At 41.6% G+C, this 22,123-nt stretch overlaps 2 protein-coding genes across 3 annotated transcripts; one reads left to right on the top strand and one right to left on the bottom strand.

Moving 5' to 3' along the window:
- Nucleotides 1-12,825: 12,825 nt before the first annotated feature.
- LOC147865795 (uncharacterized) lies at nt 12,826-17,489 on the top strand. The gene is made up of 3 exons (XM_087316151.1): nt 12,826-13,198; nt 15,370-15,836; nt 16,639-17,489. The coding sequence occupies exons 1-3, from the start codon at nt 13,034-13,036 to the stop codon at nt 17,081-17,083; spliced, it is 1,077 nt and encodes a 358-aa protein (XP_087172277.1). The 5' UTR covers nt 12,826-13,033; the 3' UTR covers nt 17,084-17,489.
- Nucleotides 17,490-19,428: 1,939 nt separating this feature from the next.
- On the bottom strand, nt 19,429-21,873 carry LOC147865796 (ubiquitin-conjugating enzyme E2 4-like). Of its 2 annotated transcripts, XM_087316153.1 has the most exons (3): nt 21,751-21,872; nt 21,314-21,605; nt 19,429-20,158 (listed from the first exon to the last, which is right to left on the bottom strand). In XM_087316153.1, exons 2-3 carry the CDS (start codon nt 21,566-21,568, stop codon nt 19,922-19,924), a joined length of 492 nt encoding a protein of 163 aa, XP_087172279.1. In that variant the 5' UTR covers nt 21,569-21,605; nt 21,751-21,872; the 3' UTR covers nt 19,429-19,921. The 2 variants fall into 2 exon arrangements, with proteins under 2 accessions (XP_087172279.1, XP_087172278.1); XM_087316152.1 differs by having other exon boundaries at nt 21,314-21,873.
- Nucleotides 21,874-22,123: the final 250 nt, after the last annotated feature.

A 22,123-nucleotide genomic window follows, 5' to 3' on the forward strand; every position in this document is an offset into this window, starting at 1 on the left:
GAGTTGAGTCTGGAACAGACACCACCACATCCTTGAAGGAATACTTCCACATTGCTAACGGTTTGCTCTACCGTAATGGGAAGGTTTGTGTTCCAGATTTACCCGAGGTCAAAAAGAGGATTCTTTTTGAATGCCATGATGCACCCTCAGCAGGGCACCCTGGAATACATCGTACACTCGTTCTCATCTCCACTCAATTTTATTGGCCTAAGATGCGTCCTGACATACATAGCTATGTGACTAAATGTCACCAGTGTCAGGTTAACAAAGCCGAGCGACTTAAAGTCGCAGGACTTTTACATCCCTTGGACATTCCCAATAATAAGTGGGAAAGTATATCCATGGATTTTATTGTTAGCCTTCCTCGCACCCAAAAAGGTCATGATGCCATCTGGGTTGTCGTTGATCGACTAACTAAAATGGCCAGATTTATTGCTACTAAAACCACGGTAACAGCTCCTGAATTGGCTTACCAATTCGTTGACGAATTGTTTCGTTTTTATGGGTTACCGATGGATATCGTGAGTGATCGAGATCCAAAGTTTACTAGTGACTTCTGGACACAGGTCTTTAAGAAGTTAGAAACTACGTTGAGCATGAGCTCCACGGATCATCCTCAATCCGATGGACAGACAGAACGAGTAAATCAAATTATTGAGGACATGCTTCGAGCATACGTTGGTGCAAAACCAACAAAATGGGAACGTTATCTCCCAATTTTGGAGTTTGCTTATAACAGCTCCAAGCATACGTCGACGGGATATAGTCCTTTTATGTTGATGTATGGTTTTCAGCCACGAGCCCCGATTGATGTTACTATACATCATGATGAGTTGCGAAGTACGCAAAACTTTCTTCGGGATATGCAAGATATGTTGCATATTGCACGAGATAATATAAAAACAGCTCAAGATAGAGCGCGTTTTTATGCCGATCATCATAGGCAACCTCGTGTATTCAACCCTGGACAGAAGGTATTTTTACGTGTACCTCACAATTCTAAGACATTGTCTACGGGTAAGTGCGCTAAGTTAGCCCCACGGTTTTGTGGACCTTTTATAGTCCTCAAACGCATTGGGTCATCAGCCTATCGTCTCGCTCTTCCCGATGGTGTCTGAATTCATCCAGTCTTTCATGTGAGTCGTCTAAAAGAACTTCTAGGTTCTGGCGACAATACAGCTACGACTGAAACTCTGGTTACTTCTGAAGAATTATCTTCTAAACCACATGTACCAGAAAGAATTCTCGATGTTAAAACAAAAAAATTACGTACTAAAGAAATCCGAGAATTCAAAATAAAATGGATGGATAAATCAATAAAAGATGCCACATGGGAACGCGAAAATACACTTAGAACTAACTTCCCTAACTTTCCATTGCAAGAGTGCAATGTTTTAAAGAGGGGGAGTATGTTACGGGCATGACCATATAATATCCCGTGGTAAGAATTTACCGTAGTATTCTATACACGTGGATAAGTGTGAGGGTTAAAGGAGAGTGTAAAGAAGGGGAGGATTACTTTTAATCCTCGGGATTGAGACAACCCATTAGGTCAAGTGTGAACTTGCCTGGAGGCCTTGGGTTTCGCTATAAATAAGAGGCCTAGCTACCCTCATTTGATCATCTTTTGACTACATCGAGACTCTGCTCGTGTGGTGGGTCAACTCTTGTAGCGAGCGCGCCAGCACCAGGTACGACTCGACGCCACGGCGGTGGTATGGGACGCCGATTGAGGCTCGAGTCCGTCTCGATCCCTTCGCTCGGGGGTGGTCGGGTGGATCGGCACCCTTTTTTCTCTTTCTCCTTTCTATCTATCTTTTCATTATCCTTATCTTAAGCTTACATTAGTACTATGATCTATAATATTACACGTGGATAAGTGTGAGGGTTAAAGGAGAGTGTAAAGAATACTACGGTAAATTCTTACCACGGGATATTATATGGTCATGCCCGTAACAGGGATGATCAAGCTTTAGTTGATCACTTTCGGCGGGGCCTTCGTAGCAATGTCAAGAATCTTCTCTTGAACTTTCCGGAACCCACCTAGTTATCCCATGCGATTTCACAAGCAGTCCATTGTGACAATCGTCTTTTCGAATTTCGCCAGGAAGAGCGCCGGACTTGGATTCCACTTCATTCACTTCCATGACACACCCCAATCGTACAACCCTAGGTATCCCTCCCACCGACTGCGTCACGCTTTGGCAGATGCTCCCGTCCCCATGGAAATTGATCAAGCCTGATTTCGGCCATTGACTGATGCCGAACGACAATTTCGGCGAGCTAATGTATTGTGCATGTATTGTGGTGCCTTTGGTCATGTCATTCGCCATTGTCCTAGGAGTAATCGCCCACAATTCCATCGAGTTATCGGACCCCAACATTCGGAAAACGACATCGTTCGGTGCAATAGGAGCCATGCAACTGGACATCTCTCGTCACCCACATTCTCTTGGTTCCATTGCCGGTGTCGCGTTGTTATGCGTGTGCGTGTAGAAAGGCGGGACCATGGGGGTCTTGGACTAGGGAGTGACGGAGCGTAGGAAGCCGCACATCACCCTTTTTGGGGCACCCCAGGAGCACACCGGAAGCAACCGAAGGTAGAGAGAGGGAGAGAGCAGGCATGCAACATTGACTCTCGCACGAACATGTACATAAGCAAGAAGGAAACACTAAGACACACACATGCACACCAACAAAGACCCGAATATGCACAACCACATGTATATGTATTTACAAGACAATGAGGTTCAACACCGACTTCAAGCCGGACCTAGGCCGCATGAGATACAACCGTTGTCTACTACCAAGCCGCCGGTCGGGGAGCTCTCGGGCTTGTCTCGTCGAGCGGGGTCTTGCACAGAGTACAGGGCAGAAAACTGGAGCGCTAGATGCTAAGGCCCAACGCACAGAAGGACCAAGAAGAAGAAGAAGTAGAGGGGAGCAAGAAGAAGAAATCCTAAAACAAGAGAGAGAGAGAGAGAGAGAGAGAGAGAGAGAGAGAGAGAGAAAGAGACTCTCCGTCTAACGGTATACCCTACTAATACAAAATGGGCAACCCTTCTACAAGGAACCATCTCTTCCTTTAAATATAGAACAAGGAGAGGGATGTGTTACAATGTGGGATAAATCCCGATTTACATGGGATTCTTCGCCCGACTTAACTCCTATTATTCACACAATTACACGAGGGTGAGTGCACATGGTGCACCCCGCCGGTGTAGCCAATATTTCACGATTTTCGCCTCTGGCCGAAATTCTTCACGACACCGGACTGTCAGGAAATTTCACATTGGAGGTATAACTTTCATTTAACACTAGTTCCATTCAGGCGGTTGCTTTACTTGATTCTAGGGCATCTTCTTGCTTCATCGACGTCGCGTTCGCCCAAGCACATGGCGTACCCGTCGTTTGCCTCTCAAAACCCATTCCCGTTGAAGCCATCGATGGGCACGTCCTCTCGTCAGGCGCAATTACTCAAGCTACGATCCCATTAGGGCTTCGTGTGGGCTCACACCAGGAGGAGCTCACCTTTTACCTCATCGCATCTCCTCAACATCTGATCGCCTTAGGACTAACATGGTTGGAGACGCACAATCCAATAGTGGATTGGTGCAACCGCTCGATTACATTTAGCGAGCCAGGATGCTCGCGCAAAACTATGAAGGTCAATTCAGTTTCCCATCCTTCGGAGAAGGTCGATTCCGACTCATCTACCCCACCATCGGTCCAGGATGGGGTTGTTTGTGGCACCACTTCTAACACACTCCATGTTATTCCTGAGAAATACCAACACTTCTCTGACGTATTTGAAAAATGTAATGTTGATCGTTTGCCCGAACACCGGCTCTACGATTGTCTGATTGATCTTCACGAAAGTGCATGTCCACCCTTTGGTCCTCTATATGCGTTGTTTGCACTAGAGCTGAAGGCCCTTCGTGTGTATCTCGATGAGAACCTCGAGAAAGGATTTATTCAACCTTCTAAGTCGTCGGTCAGGGCTCCCATTTTATTCCTGAAGAAGAAGGACGGCTCTCTACGCTTATGCGTCGACTACTGAGGTCTCAACAAACTCACTGTGCGCAACCGCTATCCACTCCCTCTAATCCCCGAACTCCTTGATCGACTCCTAGTTGCGTGTCTTCTCCAAAGTTGATCTACGTGGAGCGTACAATCTAGTACGTATCAAGTTGGGGGACGAATGGAAAACCGCATTTCGAATACAAGGTAATGCCTTTTGGTCTTACTAACGCCCCAATAGTTTTTAAACATATGATGAACGATATATTCCGGGAATATCTCGATCATTTTGTTGTCATTTACCTCGATGATATTCTCATTTTCTCACCAAACATGGAGGAGCACACTCGCCAAGTCCGATTAGTTCTTGCCAAACTTCGTGAGCATGGCATTTATGCCAAAGGCGAGAAATGCGAGTTCGACCGTACCTCGATCGAATTTTTGGGCTACATCATCTCACCCACTGGCATCACCATTTATATGAAGAAGGTCTCTGTCATTTGAACGTGGGCGACTCCAAGGCGACTTAAAGATGTGCAATCCTTCTTCGGTTTCGCAAATTTTTACCGTCGCTTCATCAAGGGGGTTTCCACCCTAGCACAATCTCTTATCGCCCTCACCCGTTGTCGTGCCTTTCGGCTCCGGATCGTTGCGTGAGTCGGGTGGGAACCACAGAGGTCTTGGACTAGGAGAAAGAAGTTCGTGAGATAGAGATTAATTATGAGTAAATAGCAAAGAGAAAGATAAGAAACTCGTGAATCACACGAGTATACTATATTAATTGGTACTTAGGGTGTTAAGAGAGAAGTAGACGTATAAATCGTGAATCCCACGAATAATTTTTGTATTGATTAATTCTTAATCCAAAAAAAAATCAACAACAACTACAATGTGCTCCCCATCCTTATATAGTGATGGGAGAGACTAAGCATAGCTACATGCTTTTTCTCATATGTTCATGCACACTAAATGTGCATGTGATGCTTTTTTTTATTTTATTTTATTTCCTAAGTATAGGGCTCATGCACGCTAGATGTGCATGAGTTATTTTTAGTGTCTCGTGTTTTTTCTTTTTCATATATTAAAGAAATACACGATTTACCTTTTAATAAAGGTATGCATAAATAAAGGTCTTATACATATTAAATCTATATTTAAAACACTTAAGATAATTTAATGTAATGGTAAGGTTGGGGTTTGTCAACGTGGAGGTGCAGAGTTCGAATCACGCCCGGCGCAGTAGTGAGTATTTCCATTTTTTACATTTATGTCTCTTCCTTGCCGGTATGCCGTTTTCTTCCTTGCCGGTATGCCGTTTTCTTCCTTGCCGGTATGCCGTTTTTCCTCCTTGCCGGTATGCCGTTTTCCTCCTTGTCGTTATGCCGTTTTCTTCCGGTTCTCACCGAGCACTCCATTCTCTATCCGGAGGGACAAAAATATAATTTCCACACAGTGTGCAACCTACACTACGACACCGTAAAGGTACTCCTTTTTTATGGACCTTGGAGGCACAAAATGCGTTCGACTCACTCAAACACGCATTCATCACTACCCCGGTGCTGCTACATGCCGACCCCACAAAACCCTTCCAAGTCGAAATTGATGCCTTTGACTTCGCCATTGGCACCATCTTATCCCAGGCAGATGACACCAACCTAATGCACCCAGTGGCTTACTACCCCGGGAAATTCACGGCCTCCGAAATCAATTATCCCATATACGACAAGGAGCTTGCTGCTATCATTGCTGCCTTTGAAGAATGGCGACCCTACTTGGCTGGCGCACAACATCGTGTCCAGGTAGTGACTAATCATAAAAATTTAGTTTATTTTTCCACCACTTGTACTTTGAATTGAAGGTAGGCCCATTGGTCGACATTTCTCGCCGACTACGATTTGAGATCGTATTTCGACTTGGTGGCCAACATGGGAAGGCCGATGCCCTTTCTCGTCGAGCTGACCTTGCACTACGCCCTAGGGATGCTGCTTATGCTCAACAATCTAGATGTTTGCTGAAACCTGACCAATTGCATCTTTTTGCCACTTGTATGTTGTAGGATGATTCATTACTCCAACAGATCATCGATGCATCCACGACCATGCATTCGCCAATGAGATTCGAGATAGTCCACAAAACCCCTCCAAGGCGACCAAAGTGAAGGATCTTGACACCTTCACCATACAAGAGGGTTTGCTATTCCGAGATAATCTCTTATATGTCCCAGAGGGCCCATGACGCCCTCGGGTGTTGCGGGAATGCCACGATGACCCACTAGCAGGTCATTTTGGGGTTGCAAAAACCCTCAAGCTAATCTCTCGGGGGTACTGGTGGCCACAACCATGGAAGTTGGTCAAAGAATACATCAAGGGTTGTGAGGTTTGTGCTCGCTCCAAATCCACTCATCATCGGCCATACGGCTTACTCCAGTCGCTTCCATGCCCCCGTCGTCCCTATGCCTCTATCTTTATGGACCTGATAACTGATCTACCCTTGGTCAATAGCTATGACTCGGTTTACGAAGATGGCTCACTTCAGTCCATGCTCCAAAACCATTTCTGGAGAAGGAATGGTGCATCTACTACTCAACAATGTGGTATGCTTGCATGGACTCCCCGATGATGTCATCTCCGATCGCGGACCCTAGTTTGTCTCTCACTTCTGGCAGCGCCTGCTATAAACTTTAGACATCTCTGTCAAGTTGGCCTCCGCATATCACCCCAAACTGACGGGCAGACGGAGCGCGTCAACCAAATACTTGAGCAGTATCTTCGGTGCTCAATTAGTTACCAACAAGATGATTGGGTCAACTTACTTTCACTCGCGGAATTTGCCAACAATATTTCTCTCCATGCATCAACTAGCGTCACTCCCTTCTTTGCAAACTATGGTTTACATCCTCGCTTCAACATTTCCCTTCCTACCACTTCCGTGAACCCTTCGGTGGAGGATCGCGCACGCGTTTTAGAAGAGCTACATCATGATTTATCCTTGGAGCTTAGCCTCACTAGTGAATGATACAAGAAGTAGGTTGATCACCATCAATCTGCCACTCCACACTTTGTCGTTGGAGACATGGTCTCGTTGTTACGCCGACACATCTCTACTACTCGTCCATGTGCGAAACTTGATTACAAGAAGTTGGGACCATTCCGTATCATCGAGTGCATCAATCCCGTCGCCTTCCGGCTCGCCCTCCATCCCACTTCCGGATTCACAATGTTTTTCATGTCTCCCTCCTCGAACCCCATTATGCTTAGCAACTCCCAGGACGTCAGGCCCCACCACCACCACTTGTGCAATTGACAATAGGGGAGGAATACGAGGTCGACCAAATCCTTGACTCGCGTTGGCATCGTCGACACTTGCAATACCTCATCTTGTGGAGGGGTTACCCCATGTCTGACGCCACGTGGGAACCATCGGAAAATTTACAAAATGCCCCGGGAGTGGTCCAAGATTTTCATCACCGATATCCCTGCAATCCGACGGCCAATTTGGGAAGGCGGCGTAGGAGGGGGGATAATGTCAAGACTCAAACACTTGGCATGACCATGTTATAATCAAGTATTATGGGTTAACCAACATATCTAGTATACAATTATGTATATAATTGGTCCTTGTTGTTTTGGCTAGCATCATGTGCATAGTTGCTCCCTTGTAGTATTTACACTTGGCACATGCATGCATACCTACATGCTCTATTGTAGATTCACATGCGTGCAACAAGTATGCATGCCGTGTAGTATAAATAGTTGAGTTCACCTTGAAGGAATTCAAGGTGAATAACACAAGTTACGAAGTCTTTCAGTTAATACTATTCATCCATTTGGTTATCTTTTTTCTTGTCTCTTGAGCTTATGATCTATCCGTGACAACTGCCACCTTCATCATAAAGGCATAATGGTATGCCATATAATCGTTGTAGCCGAATCGACTAACCGGATTCTTCTCTCGGGTGGAGTGAAAGAATTTCTCATTTGTTGTGGCAATGGCTTTCTTTACGCCATGTGTCCTCATGATAGGTACATCGAAGCCATCGAGCTCACGGTCGAGTGAGTGAGTCGATTCGTTGCCATTGGATTGATCGTCTTCACATTCCGGCATTTTGGCCTTGTCTTCGTCCATCTTCGGACTTGGTTGAGATGTGCTTTGGTCACTCGGGGGCTCTTGTGGCCCACAGAGTGTGATCGTGATCGAACTTTCTTCGAATATATGCCTTAGTTGATCGTCGTCTTCTATGTTTTCAAGGTTGTTCGTAGATGGTTTGGGAGGAGTCGGCTCGGGTTCGTACCATGATGTCGATTTGTCAAAGACTACATCTCGACTTACGCGGACCTTCCGAGTAGAGGGGTTGAAGCATTTGTACCCCTTTTGCTTTAGTGAGTATCCTACAAGGATACATTTCTCCAACTTGAGATCTAGGTTTTGCCACTTTTCGTCAGGAATGTGCACATATACAATTGAACCGAATATCCTTACATGGGTTAGATTCGGTTTTTTTCCATAGTACTTCTCGTGCGGGGTAAGTTCATGCATACCGGATGTCGTACATCGGTTCATTAGGTAGATGGTTGTGCATGCTACTTTATCCCAATATGACTTTGACATGTGCTTCTCGTTTAACATGGCCTGTGCTATTTCGAGGATGTGTCATTCTTTCGTTCAGCTACTCCGTTCTATTGTGGTGTATGTCGATGCAAAAATTCTTGTCGGATTCCTTCTTGTCAAAGGTATGTCGTGAATGCATTGAGAAGTATTCCTTGCCACCATCTGACTAAAGACATCATACATGTCGATTTGTTTTGTTTTGGACTCCACTTTTGAAATTTTGGAAGTGTGCAAACACTTCACTCTTCTGCCTCATGGGGAAGATCCATGTGTGCATGGAGAAGTCGTCGATAAAGGTCACGTAATATCGGCATCTGTCGAATGTTGTCGTCTGTGTTGGTCCCCACACGTTTAAGTGGATCACATCAAGGAGGCCTTTGCTCATGTTTTGCTCTTTCAGAAATGGATGCCGATGCTGTTTGCCGAATTGGTAAGCTTCACATACACCTTCAATCTCTTTCTGTTTGAAGATCTAGAACCCGATGACGACTCCTTTCAATTGCATCCCCTGGAGCTTTTGGAGGTTGATATGGCCAATTCTTTTATTCCATAGTTGTACGTCAGTGTCAGCTTTGGTGCCTTTTGCAAAAATGGCCAATTTCATCTCGTGCAAATCGAGAATGAACATTCGGCCCTCTTCGCCTGCGAGCGATGAGTCAACCCTCTTTTTCAATGAAGTAACTGCCTTGGTTTAATTGAAATTGCATGCCTTGTTCCACAATTTGGCCGACGGAGACCAAATTCTTCGTGATGGTCGGTACATGTAAGAAATTCTTAATGTATTTTTGGTTGCCCTCTCTCCTGAATGGGACATTGCTGATATGTCGAATCGGATGAGTAGTGTCGTCTCCAGTCTTGACATAGGTAGGTCGATCCGACTCTCATAAGTCTCAGAACCATTCTTCATGAGACGTCATATGATTCGAAGCACCATAGTCGACGAACCATACATCTTTCGGACTTGAGGCATTTGTCGAAGTAGAAGCCGCCAAAGAGTTTTCTCTATATCTCATCACGAACATTCCACCATGCTCTTCATAGTTGGAGTTGGTGGCGTAATTGGTGAGTTGCCGGCTTGTGGAAGATGACCCACACTTCTTCTTTCGACACTATTCTTCGTAGTGACCGATTATTCCACAACATCCACATTCGATTGAGTTTTGTTGGCTTGGACCGGCATGGAAGCTCCCCCTTCTTCCGAATGTTCCTCTATTGTTTCCATTTTCTTGCCGAAATTAGGAGTTATTTTCATAGGTCGGACCTCGTCCGCCTAGTCCTTGGCCGAATCGGCCTCTTCTTGCTCGACCGTGTCCTCTTCCTCCGTTCGAGTGTGTGTAGAGCATGTGGCCTTCCGAGGCGTTGCTCCTTGTTCGAACATGGTTTTCTTCAACCAACAACATTGGTTGAAGATTGAAGAAAGAGGGAAGATTCTCCCTTGCTAAGACAGAGGATTTTCTTTATGTTGTGGTAGTGGATATATACGTAGGATTGAGTTGAATAGGGAGGTGCAAGAGAAGATGTGAAAAAATGTGCAAAATGACAATGAATGGTGTGGAAGACGTTGAATATTGAGGCAGGAACCAATTTGGATGTCTTGCGTGCATGTGGAAATCTTATAAAACTCCTTTGTGTTATCCATGAACCATTGATGGGCAACATGACAGGTGAACGTGGATTGTAGTTTGCGTGTAGTTGGACTAGGGTGGAATGAACTATATCGATCATGGTTGCAAAGTCTCAATAGTAAGATAGTTACCTACATCTAGAGGCTAACCATTTGGCACATGTGGGGCCTTTATTGAGGTCAAAAGCGAGGCCCCAACTAGGATGCTTGTATAACTAGAAGCATGGATGCTCACATGGAGGAAAGATGAGTAGAAGTCACAATAGTGTTAGAAAACAAAAATATTGTGAGGATGTTAATGTATTTTGTTGCAGAAGTTTACCATGACCTAGATTATCTCGACTTTAGCAAGTTTGTTATGGGTTGTTCGTGAACCACTATTGAAATTTTAGACCAATATGTGGAATGTCGAAGAACTTATGGTATCAAGGGGAGGGAGAGGGGGCTGCACTTGGAGGTTTACCGAGTGAAATCGACACATTGTGGAACCAACCCTTAAAGACTCCAAAGGAATGGTGGTAGACCAAGTGAGCAACATATTATGAGTATACAATTTGGGAATTCTCTGAACTCTTTGTTAGGCAAACAATGTGTGGCAAGCCACCCATCCCACAAGGAAGTTTGTTCAACCCATCGTTGTGCGTGAGAAAGATCGTAAAACGTGCCACTACATGATACAAAGATCTTATCAATGACGAGATCTGAACGTTCCTTATGTCCAACGCTCAGCCACAACCGAGATTCTTTTCATACACAGAAAAAACGAGAAATAAAACTCGACAAGGAGAAGAGAAAGATACATAGGAGGTTTACGTGGAAAACCCTCAAACTAGGGGGGAAAACCACGGCAGCCCACAGGCTGCAAACTGTCACTATGTAAGTATGTACAACAGTGAGTTCATTGAGGCACCGACCTCGTGCTCACGGATCTTCGCCACAAGCGGCGATTACAACAAAGGCAACGACCTCTTTCTCTCTCTCTCTCTCTCTGTACACAGTTACGCACACTCTCTATTCTTGCAACAACAAGAATGACAACTGCTCATTATAAGTTTGCCCTAAGTCATATTTATACTAGTATGACTTTTCGGCTATTTACAAATATAGCCTTGATGGACTCTCAGAAACATATTTACGAATATGTCTCTTCATCCGGTTCATACCGGGTCTGCACCATCTGGCTCTCCGTAGCCGAGTATGCCTCATCCGGTTCATACCGGGTCTGCACCATCCGGCTCTCCGTAGCCGAGTACGCCTCATCCGGTTCATACCGGGTCTGTATCATCCGGCTCTCTGTAGCTGGGTTCTCCTTATACGGTTTCAGCCGAGGCCTATCGGCCTCGGCCGAGTTTGTTCATCGGCACTGTTCTTCTCCCTTCCCATCCGGAGGGACCTGTCTCCCAACAATCAACAATTGGAATATTCGTAAGATCACGATCCATATCAGGGTTAGTGCATTGGAACCCACCGTTGCAATAGCTAGGGGTTCATTTTCGCCTCCGGATTCAGTACCAAATAAGCAAATTTTAAACGTTAAATTAGCCCTTGATGTTCCTGTGCGGCTATCATGAAATAGGTCCAAATCCCAGTAGACCCAATGCTAGATAACAACCATATGGGGATCAAGAGTAGGTCTACATGTTGTTCGAGTGCGATTTGGGGATAAAGAAAACATATATTATGAATGAGGAGAGACAAAGTCGTAAAAGTCGAAATTCCAAGACAGATCAGGGTTAGGGTATGGACATAAAAGGTGTGTTAATGGTCGGCCAGTCACCATCAATCGAACTGCCCAAGTATAAGTAAGTCACATGCACTACACACGATCTGGCCGAGGGAAAGAAAAAAACAACCGAGAGAACTGGGGTAAAAAATGGGCGGGGTAGCGAGCCATGTCTGGATGGTTTCCTTGTGATGACCCGACTCTAACCCATCTCTATCTCTCTGTCTCTCTCTCATTTTGATGATTGGATAAATACCCCATTCTGTTGTACACCAATTGTCTCATGGGCCCAAATTTGGCCTTAGAAGTCGTTAACATGTCTTTCTTTCGTTCTTTCGTTCTTTCGTTCTTTCTTTCTTTCTTTCTTAGTCTGAGTCTGAGTCTGAGTCTCTATGTCTGGGTCTGTGTCCTGTGTCTCATGGGCTAAATCTGTAATTCCACAGAACATGAGGGCTATGTCTAAGTAGAACCTTCTCTCGGTTTCTTTCTCTGTATCTCTTCTAAATTCTAATGAAATGTGTGATGGGCTAATTCTGTAATTTTAGGAAACATGAGGCCTATGTCTGAGCAGAACCTTCCTCTCTCTGTCGATCGGTGGGCGATTTACCAGAAAGACCCAGAAGCTTCTTCTGCCTGCAAAACACGCCATATCCATCCTCTCTCTCTCTCTCTCTCTCTCTCTCTCTCTTCTTCTCTGTGTTCTGTCTCCGTTCTCTCTCCTTCGATTTTCCGCATCTCTCCATCTCTCTCTGTCTATACCTCTTTCGTCCTAGTTTTCCTTCTTTATAATTCTCTGCATATCACCATATCCATTCCTCTCTCTGTGTTCCCTATTCTTCTCTCTCTCTCTCTCTCTCTCTCTCTCGTTCTTTCTGTTTGATCTCTTCGAAATTATTTTGAATCTCCTCACAGAAGAAAAAGAAGAGGCTTCCTTCTTTCTGATAGCTCTTTCCTTTCTGCTGTAATATTTGTTGTCGGAGGACTGTAATCTTTCTTCTCTGAACCAAAACCAGAGCTTTCCTCTTCTTCCATATACAAGCGCATTATAGCTTCGAATTATGGGCGTGGATTACTACAGCATTCTCAAGGTTCCTAAAACTGCTACAGATGATGATATTAAGAAAGCTTATCGCAAGCTCGCCATGGAATGGCATCCTGACAAGAACCCTAACAACAAAAAAGAAGCTGAAGCCAAGTTCAAGCAAATCTCCGAAGCTTATGAGGTAAAAAGTGTTCTTCTTTCGTTACTTGAATTTCACCCCTCCCCATCTTTTTTTTTGTTCTTGTTCTCTGATGATGATGATGATGATGAAGAAGACTTGACATAGGATGATGATATGTTACCAATGAAGGTAACGAAGAAGACTTGCCATATGATGATGATATGTTATTAACATGATTATGATATGTTATCGATGATGATAGTGAAGAAGAGTTTACATATGATGATGGTGGTGTGTTATGGATCAATATCCACATTTTCGTCTTCCTGATTTCCCATTCCTTTTCTTCTGTCTCCATCATTGGTGATGAGGTGTTATGGATTGGTGTTTTGCATCTTTTCCTTTCCATGCTTTCTTTTATTCCCTTTCAACTTTGAGGATAATGAGTTTATGAATTGTCAATCATTAAACTTCTCAGTGCCCTGCATTCCTTTGATCTTTCTGTCTGCGTCTTATTTTATGGTAATGTGTACTTACCAGCGAAATTGAATACATTTTGTGAATTTGAACATCAATATGTAAAAATGGGATTTGTATAACTTTCTGAATTTGTATATCAAGAGGCAATTGAAGTATGTGGATCCTGTATGATGCAATGTGGAGATGGGCTCAGAAGATAACCTAATGAGGGAGCTGAGAGCCATGGTTGATGGAAATGATCACATTCCGGAAGTATTTATGCCCTGTATAATATGGACATGGATTTTGAACATAGGTTGATTGATCAATTTTGCGTATCAAATTTGAATCCCATACGAAGAGCAACAGCATTTTATGTCCATACCATAACCCTGATTTTGAACATAAGTTGATTGATCAATTTTGTGTATCAAATTTGAATCCCATACAAAGAGTTAATATAAATGCCGCTGCTCTTGGAATGTGGAAAGGGATTCACAAAATCTGACATACAAAGGAATTTGGTAGGCAAATTTGTACAAAATGTTGGAAAATGCTGACAAATCTGAGATGGATGTAAGCTGATCATTGAAGCTTTATAGCAACTTTAAGTTGTTATTCAAATATTTCATAGTGTGCATCTGTTTTTACTCAATGACAGGATATTATTTGAACCGACGTTGTTCTTTCAAGTGTTTTTGAGGTCATTCTTAGAGCAGAGTAAAGAGTAGTTAAATTTTGTTATAATGATTTTACACTTATGCCAGTGAGCTTACTGATGGTTGAGATTCGTTCCTACTCGTACCGCTTCAATAGAGTAGATGTCTATCTGGTCTCAGAAGAACGAGTTTGTGTGAAGGTACAAAACTAGATGTGTGTGGAGAAATGTACATACATCTCTTGGACATCTCTATGGAGTAGGGTTTGGGACCTTATTTAGCTGTTATGTTTTTGTATCCATTTGTGTCTGTTGTATGTTGCTGACCTAGGTAGGGGTGATCCTTTGTAAACCAATGGTTTTGTTACCAATATTTGTATGGAACTTATTTACCTTCCTGGGGTTGTCTGGGCTGTTGATGATTGATCTTTGGCTGGTGTTCCACTTGAGGATGTCTTTGGAAACCAAAATTTACTCGTTTGCCTTGCTCAAAAGAGAAAATGTTGGAACCATAATGCTCAAGGAATTATACATGATTAATAAAATCATTATCTAGCCTATAGTAAGCGCTTCACAGATGTTTGGTGATCCATAAACGAAATATTGTTGTCATCATAGTATTTACTAATGCGTGAAACCCTTATGTGGCATGCATAGATGTTCAACAAATCTCACTAGTGTGTTATATTATTGTACCCTTCTGTTTTCAGATATTTTCCAATGCATGTGAGATAATATATCGGTAAATATTATGTTATCATCGCTTCTGTGTTTCCATTATTTTATACCTTAGAGCAACCATATTTTTTCATGTTAATGAGATCATCTCTATAAAAAGTATGTTTTCATGTAGAGGTACCTTCATAGGAAATATGGTTGTCATCCTGTGTGTTTCCAAAATTATTTCTAATGTATAAACATTGTCATCATCCTTGATGTCCAATAGTCTCAAAATAAAGCTATAGTTAGTGTAACTGTAGTTTGTTTCTAGCATTCACCAATGCATATGCTATCATCCATGAGTTATGAACGATCCTCAAGAGAAATATATTCTCGTTAAAATAAGTAGGTTTTCAAACATTTTACTGATGTTTATGATAATTATGATTCTCAGGTACTAAGTGATCCTCAAAAGAGAGCAGTATATGATCAATATGGAGAGGAAGGGTTGAAGGGGGTACCTCCACCAGGTGCTGGTGGCCCCAGTTTCTCCAATGGCGATGGTGGACCAACTATGTTCAGGTTCAACCCTCGGAATGCCGAAGATATATTCAGTGAATTCTTCGGTGGGTCCAACCCATTTGGAGGCATGGGAATGGGTGGATTTAGTAGTAGTGGAATGGGCAGCCGCGGTGGTGGGAGAAATCTCTTTGGTGAAAGTATATTTGGACATTTTGGCGGCGGTGGTGGCCCTGAAACCATCTTTCGGAGTTTTGGTGCTGATCAAGGTGGTGGGGCCACTTCGGGAGGCTCAAGGAAAGCACCTCCTCTTGAGAATAAACTGCCATGCACTTTGGAGGAGCTTTATCTTGGATCGACCCGTAAGATGAAAATCTCAAGGAATATCGCCGATCCCAGCGGGTATGTGTCTGTGTGTGGATTGGTCTTTATATGTATATGATTCCTATTTCGACGTGATACTATGTACTGCATTAATGTTGAATATGGGTCTAAGCACTGTCATCTGAGTTCTTTTCAGAATGTATGTTTCGACTATAGTGTTTTAGAAATTTCATTACACATGCTAGTGGTTATATCTTTTTAGCATTTAATTAGGCAGTTTGAAGAGATACTGCAAGCCCTATATTTCACTGTGAAAGGATAGTTCAGCATTTAATTTGTTTATTAAGAAAGGTAGGGAATGATATCTTTTTATGAGTGCATGGGCGGGGAACAACTCATTTATATGCACAACTTTTTCTTAGTAATGCAAAGTAAGTTGCAGATTTGAGCCTTTGCCATCCATATTTGTGTTAATTTTACCACAACTACTGAAACTGTCTTGGTATATTGGTTCATTCTGTCTTAACACTATATTTACTATTGTTTCAAGATTGTCAGTCCTATATTTCAGGATGCAACGGTAGTTGTTTACTGATTTTATGTAGTATCATATCTATACTACTTTTCAATATTGGTAATTTGTCCATCTAAAGGGGTAGCAGTTTTATAGTTTAATTTATCAATTTGTGTATCATGTTTGCAATGCATAATATATTGTTTTCTCTAAATCAATATTTGTTGATATTTCTAAATAAAATTCTTCCATCTATCTTATAGGTGTCCCGAAAGCTTAGCTCACATTACATTTGCAAACCAGACAAAATGCATCACTTTTGAATGTATAATAACATATTGGGTTGTTGATTCTTTTTAAATACAGGAAAACTCTCCCGATCGAGGAAATATTGACGATTGATGTGAAGCCAGGGTGGAAGAAGGGCACAAAAATCACATTCCCAGAGAAAGGAAACGAACAACCAAATGTCATCGCTGCAGATCTGGTGTTTGTTATAGATGAGAAACCACATGAGGTGTACAAGAGAGATGGAAATGATCTCATAGTAACCCAAAAAATACCCTTAGCAGAGGCACTTACTGGAACAACCGTTACGCTGACTACATTGGATGGTCGCACACTAACCATACCTTGTACTGATGTTGTTATTACCCCTGGCTATGAGAAGATTGTTCCGAAAGAAGGTATGCCCATACCCAAAGAGCCCGGAAAGAAAGGGAATTTGCGGATAAAATTCGATATTAAATTTCCGACTAGACTTACACCAGATCAGAAAGCAGGTGTTAAGAGGTTATTCAGCATGAGCTAATGCTAATATTGAGGTCATATCATGGTATCAGCAATGGTATCCATTTTCTTTCATTACATTACCAATCATGAGGATTAGGTCAGTATATTCTGTCAGTGTATTGTTACAAATTGCCTTGTTATATTTGTGAGATAAATGAGTTTTGAGGCTATAAAGAAGAAATTAAAGAAAGAGATTTACCTTTTGGGCAGACTAATGTTTGCTTCAATTTGCTAGAGAATATTGTTGTGAACATTGTAAAGTTAGTTCATGAAGTTTGGAACTTTGGTGTAGTATCTACATGTAAAGAGAGACTTCTAGCATTTTCCTCTTTTCGAAAATACTGTTTTTTTTCCATTATGATGTGGTATTTGTCGCCAAGTAATTCTAATTATGCTATTAATCACACGGATATTCTCTGGAGTCATATCAATGAGTACTTCCTAACTTCGAAGAGATTATGGATGTATGATTGAGAAGATGATGATCTCGTGAGTTAAATTTGGAAATGAATATTATTGCACATTCCTATGCATTGCAGTAGTTAAAGAAAGATGCACATCATGAAGTTTGCTTTGTCATATGTATACTTATAAATGCTACTAAATGGTTTGAAATGGTTTGGCTTTGCATTCTTATACCAGGGTGATATTCTTAATAGTTCTTTGCAAAAGAGATTTAGTGCAATTGTTGAAAGCTATGATAATATATTAAGAGCAATGATGATTTTGAGTGTTGCACCAAGGAGAACGCCAAGAAGGTGGAGCTCATATGTGTATGATGCCTTATTCACACACCGAGACTTTGTGCTTTGATGCAGGAATATCCCTTCTTAGAAAGGAGATATGCATAATCAAGATTCCATTTTTTTTTGTACTTGAGGGGGAGACGCAATATAGAAATTGGTAGGGGTAGGGGTTCATGTTGGCTTGAAATGGAAGCCTAGGATGTCCCATCCTACATATTCGGGAACTAAAGGGTGTTCGTATCGTTGACCTAACTTGATCTTTTGTCTACTTCATACCTCTACCATCAATCATATTCCTTACCACGATGGCCACATTCTTTAGAAGATGCCCCAAAGTGGTATTATGGGGAATTTGAAGGGATGTATTGGCAATTTCCTTTGAAGAAATATTTTGCATCATTAGATTACATTGCATGATGGATGGAGCAAAGACGCCAGAGGAGTGATAATATTGATGCATGTATATTTCGATAAGGCCTTTGATATTGTACAAAGGAAATGTCTCCTACAAAGATGTTATGCACTCGAAATTCCTTGTAATTGATATGGGCAATATATACACTATACATGAGCAAGTATTGGGATGAGTAGCACAAACCAAGGGGTCAAACAAAAGTAATCACAAGCACCAAGCAAACGCGCGACTTGCTCAATGGAGTTGGCTTACGACGATCCCTTTTAACCTCTCAAAGCGTTTTTTCCTTACAAAATGTGCACTTATATACAAAATTCTTTCACATTGAACTAATAACTCAAGCCTGCCTACTAGAAATACTACCGCATCCCACAAAGCTCCTAAGCCCGTAAAGGCACCATTAGGTAAAGGGAGTTCGCACTAGTTGGTATCAAGTCCCCGTCCGCAAGGTTTCCTTTGGTTCCCCGTGTGCGATTGATTGATTGTTGGATCCTTGATGTGAAGCACTCTCCCCTACCTTCTATGAAACAAAATGACTAGACCTTGGTTATTTGACACCATGGTCACCCTTGCTCCCATATACAATGCAACAAAATGACTTCAAGCCTTCACACACATGCATACAAATAGAGTGTCCACTAGTCATGATGTTGTCACATATGGTATGTAACAAAGCATCTATCCACATATAATCATGTGCTAGAATGAAAACACCCCTTGTAAATGTTGATGTATTACATCAATGAACCTCATAAACCAGATTCAAACCATGTTACCTTAAAAAATTATACGTAGGTCATTTGAAGCCTTGGAACAAATGGTGTCAGTAAAACATGCAAATGGATCAAAATACTCACATGTGATGAAGTGATTCAACAATGATGGCTTTGACATCGAGATATTGCCGTCCTCTCAAAATTGTACATATCTCTAGAATTACGAATGTTGTAAGGACAAGACATTACATCAAGACTATGGAAACTATATCCCCAACAGACCCTGATCACACCTCAAAACCTCTTCCCAAGGCGTATTTTTATAGAGACCGAGGTAAATGAACATCTACATGCTCCCATTGTGTTTGCAAAGAAGTAGGGAAACATGTTTTGCATAATGAAAGTATATGTTAGGTGCATTTTGTAAACAAAGAAGAAATAAACAAATGGGGAAGGGCACAATGTTGAGTGGATTAGGAAGGAAGAATTTTGTTAAGGAAAAGTACATTCAACTCTAGGTAATTCCAAATTAAGTAAACTTTTCTTCTTCAAAGTTACATCATCATTGTGCAAGGGTCAAGCTACATACAAAAATCCGTACAACACATGAAGATTACTCATTTTTGTTGTTTTATATTTGAGAATATTATTTTGCAATTTTGTACCGAACGCAATCCTCGATTGATTGGAGATCATTTGGTTATTTCACAAACACTTATAATCATGGCTGATTCCGATTGCAATCTTGGATTGTAGGATAGTTATATATGTGCAATCAATAAAGGTTTGTCCTCCTAGTCTTGGGTGACTTGTTGAATGAGCCTTCTTAGAAACATCTAGAGAGAACTCCAAGATATAACATTTCTAAGCAAGATTCTTTAAAGAACAGTTGAATAACTAACACACAAATTGTCTCGATATCACCTTGTCTATACTTGAACCACCAGAAATTGTAGCTTCTTGCTAATGTTTGAACAAAACTACTCCCAATTTACCGCATATTTCTTAGTCCATGCTTGAGCCATCTCGTCATATCTTGCCCTTCTGTGCTTGTAAACATATGCGATTTCGGGGACAAGAGGATCGTCTGGATTGGGTTCTATGAGCAAGGAACAAATGGACATGAGAACCATTGATATGGTAAGTGCAGGACTCCAATTTTCGTTTAGAATGTTGAGGCATATGTTGCCATTTGAGTTAATATTGGGATGGTAAACCTGTGAATATAAAACTTCTCTCATAACTAAGCACATGATATACCTCTCTTAAGTAAGAGCGCTTTCACACGAGAGGTTTGATAACAAATTATAGGTTATGCATACAAGTCAGTGAAGTGTGAAGTCAACCAACTACATCAAAGTCAATTATGGGAATCTGAACACAACGAAGTATAATTAACTTACTAAGTCAATTAAAGGGATGTAAAGTCAACCATGTACAACTAAACAAAATTATAGCTCAAGTGTAACTATAATTTAGTGGGATCTAAACCTAATTAGCACAACCCTACCCATGGCTAAGCATAGGTAGGCACGTCCAATTTAGCACACACATGATATAGAGAAGATATGTCACCAAAACCAATATTCTAGAAATAATTCCAAATAGTCTTACCTATTGGAGAATTCCAACCAAACTCAATAACCCTACAACCCTATCCAAATAACACAATAATTCCAACCAAATAGCTCTACATCCTTAAACCTAACCAAGCCGACTCAGTACAACAGAGTACAATTAAAGGAATGTATAGTCAACTAAGTACCATTAAGCCAATTACAAGGATGTAAAGTCCATTAAGTATAAAGCCAACTATAGGAATCTAAAGCCAACTAAGTATAATTAAGCATAATTAAAGCACAAGTGTAACCACAATGCACTAGGACTATACCATGCACATAATCAAGCACAACTAGGAGCATTGAATTAACCACGCACTTGATCTAGAGAAGACATATGTGACCGGGAACCAATGTTCTAGTATTCATTCCAAACTTCGCATTTGGAGAAATATAGCCCTACAACAATAGCCCTAACCCTAACCCTAACCCTAGCCAAATAACCCAATAATCATAGTAGCCCTAATACCCATTAGCCCAAAAACCCAATCCAAGTAACCCAATAATCATAGTAACCCTAATACCCATTAGCTCAAAAACCCAATCCAAGTAACCCAATAATCATAGTAGCCCTAATACCCATTAGCCCAAAAACCCAATCCAAGCAACCCAATAATCATAATAGCCCTAATACCCATTAGCCCAAAAACCCAATCCAAGTAACCCAATAGCTCAAATTACTTTGGCTAATAAATCAAGCTCCCCAAAAACCAGATCTAAGAAACCGAAACCCTAGAAGAGTAGTTGACCAACCTTTGTTTGGAAACGGAGGTTAGGGGGGCTGCAGGGGTAGTCAAGGGGGAAGTGAATGTGGAGGAAGAAGGAACCACCAGAATAAGGGCTGTGGGGAGGTCCCATGATACAGGCTTTCCAATGGAAGAGTCCATTTCCTTCTTCTTCTTTTTCTTCTTCTTCATCCCCACTAATGGGGCTTACCTTGCATGATGATATGAGCCCTAGCTCTTGAATCTCCCTCTGAATCCTCTTTTTAGTAGAAGGAGAAGCCATTCAAATGTTTTCAATTTCTCCTGCCACCAACGGGGCACTATATGACTTAGTATCCAAATTATATATATACACAAAATAGATATTATAAATTTCAGTAGCTAAATTTGGTGAGAGTTTGAGATTTAGGAAATAGGGAAGCCACTCAAATGTTTTCAATTTCTCCCACCAATGGGGCACTATACATATGACTTAGTAGCCAAATTATATATATAGGTATAGATAATAGATATTATAAAGTTCAGTAGCTAAATTTGGTGAGAGTTTGAAATTTAGGAAGTAGAGAAGCCATTCAAATGTTTTTTAATTTCTCCCACCAATGGGGCACTATATGGCTTAGTAGCCACCAAATTATATATATATATATATATATATACATATAGATATTATAAAATTCAGTAGCTAAATGTGGTGAGAGTTTGAAAGTAGAGAGAGAAAGGGTATACATGGAGATAAAGAGAAAGTAGAGAGAGAAAGGGTATACTTGGAGATAAAGAGAAAGTAGAGAGAGGGGATATACATGGAGAATAAAGAGAAAGTAGAGAGAGTTTTGAAATT

Source organism: Azolla caroliniana, unplaced genomic scaffold (genome assembly GCF_043228905.1).
Source record: "Azolla caroliniana isolate FFs.n. ecotype wild unplaced genomic scaffold, voAzoCaro1.0.p SCAF_3, whole genome shotgun sequence".
Lineage (NCBI taxonomy): Eukaryota > Viridiplantae > Streptophyta > Polypodiopsida > Salviniales > Salviniaceae > Azolla > Azolla caroliniana.

Bases quoted from the DNA above. Each gene is read 5' to 3' on its own strand.
- LOC147865795 (XM_087316151.1), top strand. From the start codon at position 13,034: ATGGGCGTGGATTACTACAGCATTCTCAAGGTTCCTAAAACTGCTACA. The intron at 13,199-15,369 runs GTAAAAAGTGTT...TATGATTCTCAG, and splicing joins AAATCTCCGAAGCTTATGAG to GTACTAAGTGATCCTCAAAA. The intron at 15,837-16,638 runs GTATGTGTCTGT...TTTTAAATACAG, and splicing joins AATATCGCCGATCCCAGCGG to GAAAACTCTCCCGATCGAGG.
- LOC147865796 (XM_087316152.1), bottom strand. From the start codon at position 21,568: ATGGCTTCTCCTTCTACTAAAAAGAGGATTCAGAGGGAGATTCAAGAG. The intron at 20,159-21,313 runs GTTGGTCAACTA...TTATATTCACAG, and splicing joins ACCTCCGTTTCCAAACAAAG to GTTTACCATCCCAATATTAA.